At 37.5% G+C, this 1,534-nt stretch overlaps 1 protein-coding gene across 1 annotated transcript in view; it reads right to left on the reverse strand.

Moving 5' to 3' along the window:
- Positions 1–1,248: 1,248 nt before the first annotated feature.
- LOC102677419 (zinc finger protein 512B-like) overlaps positions 1,249–1,534 on the reverse strand; it is a 1,672-nt gene continuing 1,386 nt past the window's right edge. The window contains exon 4 of the mRNA XM_006610084.2: positions 1,249–1,534. This exon is cut by the window's right edge and continues 2 nt beyond it. Coding sequence (XP_006610147.1) covers positions 1,347–1,534 — 188 coding nt within the window. The 3' untranslated portion in view covers positions 1,249–1,346.

The raw sequence follows: 1,534 nt of genomic DNA on the forward strand, positions 1-1,534 counted from the left end.
TTAAAAACTGTAATTGCACGCATTGCATTCTCGCGCGCTCGCGAAAAATGAATCTCGTTTTTTTTTCGCGGTTAAATGTCAATGAAAAATTACACGAGAGTGGTATGAAACGAATACGAGTGAAACGAGTGAAACGCAATTACGCGCCTTTATTTGTTTTCATTGTTAAAAATTCTTCTTAATTATTATAATAACGTGCATCGCGCATCGTTTTCTCTTCCTATTCTCTCACGAGGATAACGAGGAATCGGATCTCTCGCGAAATAACACGTTTGCATAATTTGATCGCTTTATTCGAGGAATACCAGCTTTAATTTCAGGGAGGGGGGAGAGGGTGCACGCAAAATTTCGTTAATCACTTGCGGTTAAACTGCATCCTTTACCCCTTTAATGAGCCCACCAATTTGTACTTCTTCCACGAGATATTTATATTATATTTACACACCCCGCCATTCATTTTGGATTATTACTACGAATTCACGACGTTGTCTAATTTCTTCGTGGAAATTCACGAACCTTCCCTATTTTTGCTTTATATTATTACATTATTATATTATATCGCGCGTATAAGTTTCTTATATCCAATCAGTGAAAGTAGTTTCTTTTAATAAATATCCGATATAATGTTGCGTAATATATATTTTTTTTTTTCTATTAGATAATTTTTATACTCGATCAAGGTAATTGAAACCAGTTTCGTAATATTTCATTTCAAAAGAAATGATCAGAATTACAAAATCTCTTTTCAAATTTTTCTCGATTATTTCTCCATTTCGATATTTCAATATCCTTATATATATATATATATATATAAATATATATTTCTTTTTTCTTCGATATCAATGGAATCGAAAAAAGGAAAAGAAAAAAGGAAAACACCATGTTTCTTTAATACGAAAACATATATTTATTTCTATGTTGGAAAACAAGAGTGAAATTACTTATACAAAAACAAAAAAAAAAAAGGACAAATAACCGCGATAGAACAATTACGTCGATTAACGCAAGATCGTTAACGCTCGCGGATTTATTCCTCTCACAGATACGTTCAAGAGAGAGATATAACCAATCATACCATCCAAAGGGGGCCAATCTTCGCATTATCGCGGGACAAAAGATTCAAAATATATTGGCAAAAGATCGATGTTCGATGGTTGGACTCGGACTAGTTGTTCGTTAGTTGTTCGATCCCGGGGCGGAGATCTTATTATATATCTTTAATCCGCAACTTTCTCTGCCACCCATGAAATCCAACTGTCGCTCGGATTTGGAACACTCGATAACGCTGTCACGATCGCCGAAGCTAGCTCCCTCGGATCCACGAAAATGAAAAGGATTGGTTCCGTTTACCAGGAGGAGTAGCCGCTTGGCCAACCGCCGTGATTGTATTTCTCGATCACGACTGCAGGTTGCACCACGGGCACCGGTATCTGTTTCACGTATGGAACGGCGTAAGGTTGGGGCACTTTGACTGCGTAAGGAGCCGGTACCGGAACTTTGATCGGGACCGGAACTGGCCTCTCCACTGGGACTG

Source organism: Apis dorsata, unplaced genomic scaffold, assembly GCF_000469605.1.
Source record: "Apis dorsata unplaced genomic scaffold, Apis dorsata 1.3 scaffold_68, whole genome shotgun sequence".
In the NCBI taxonomy this organism is placed as follows: domain Eukaryota; kingdom Metazoa; phylum Arthropoda; class Insecta; order Hymenoptera; family Apidae; genus Apis; species Apis dorsata.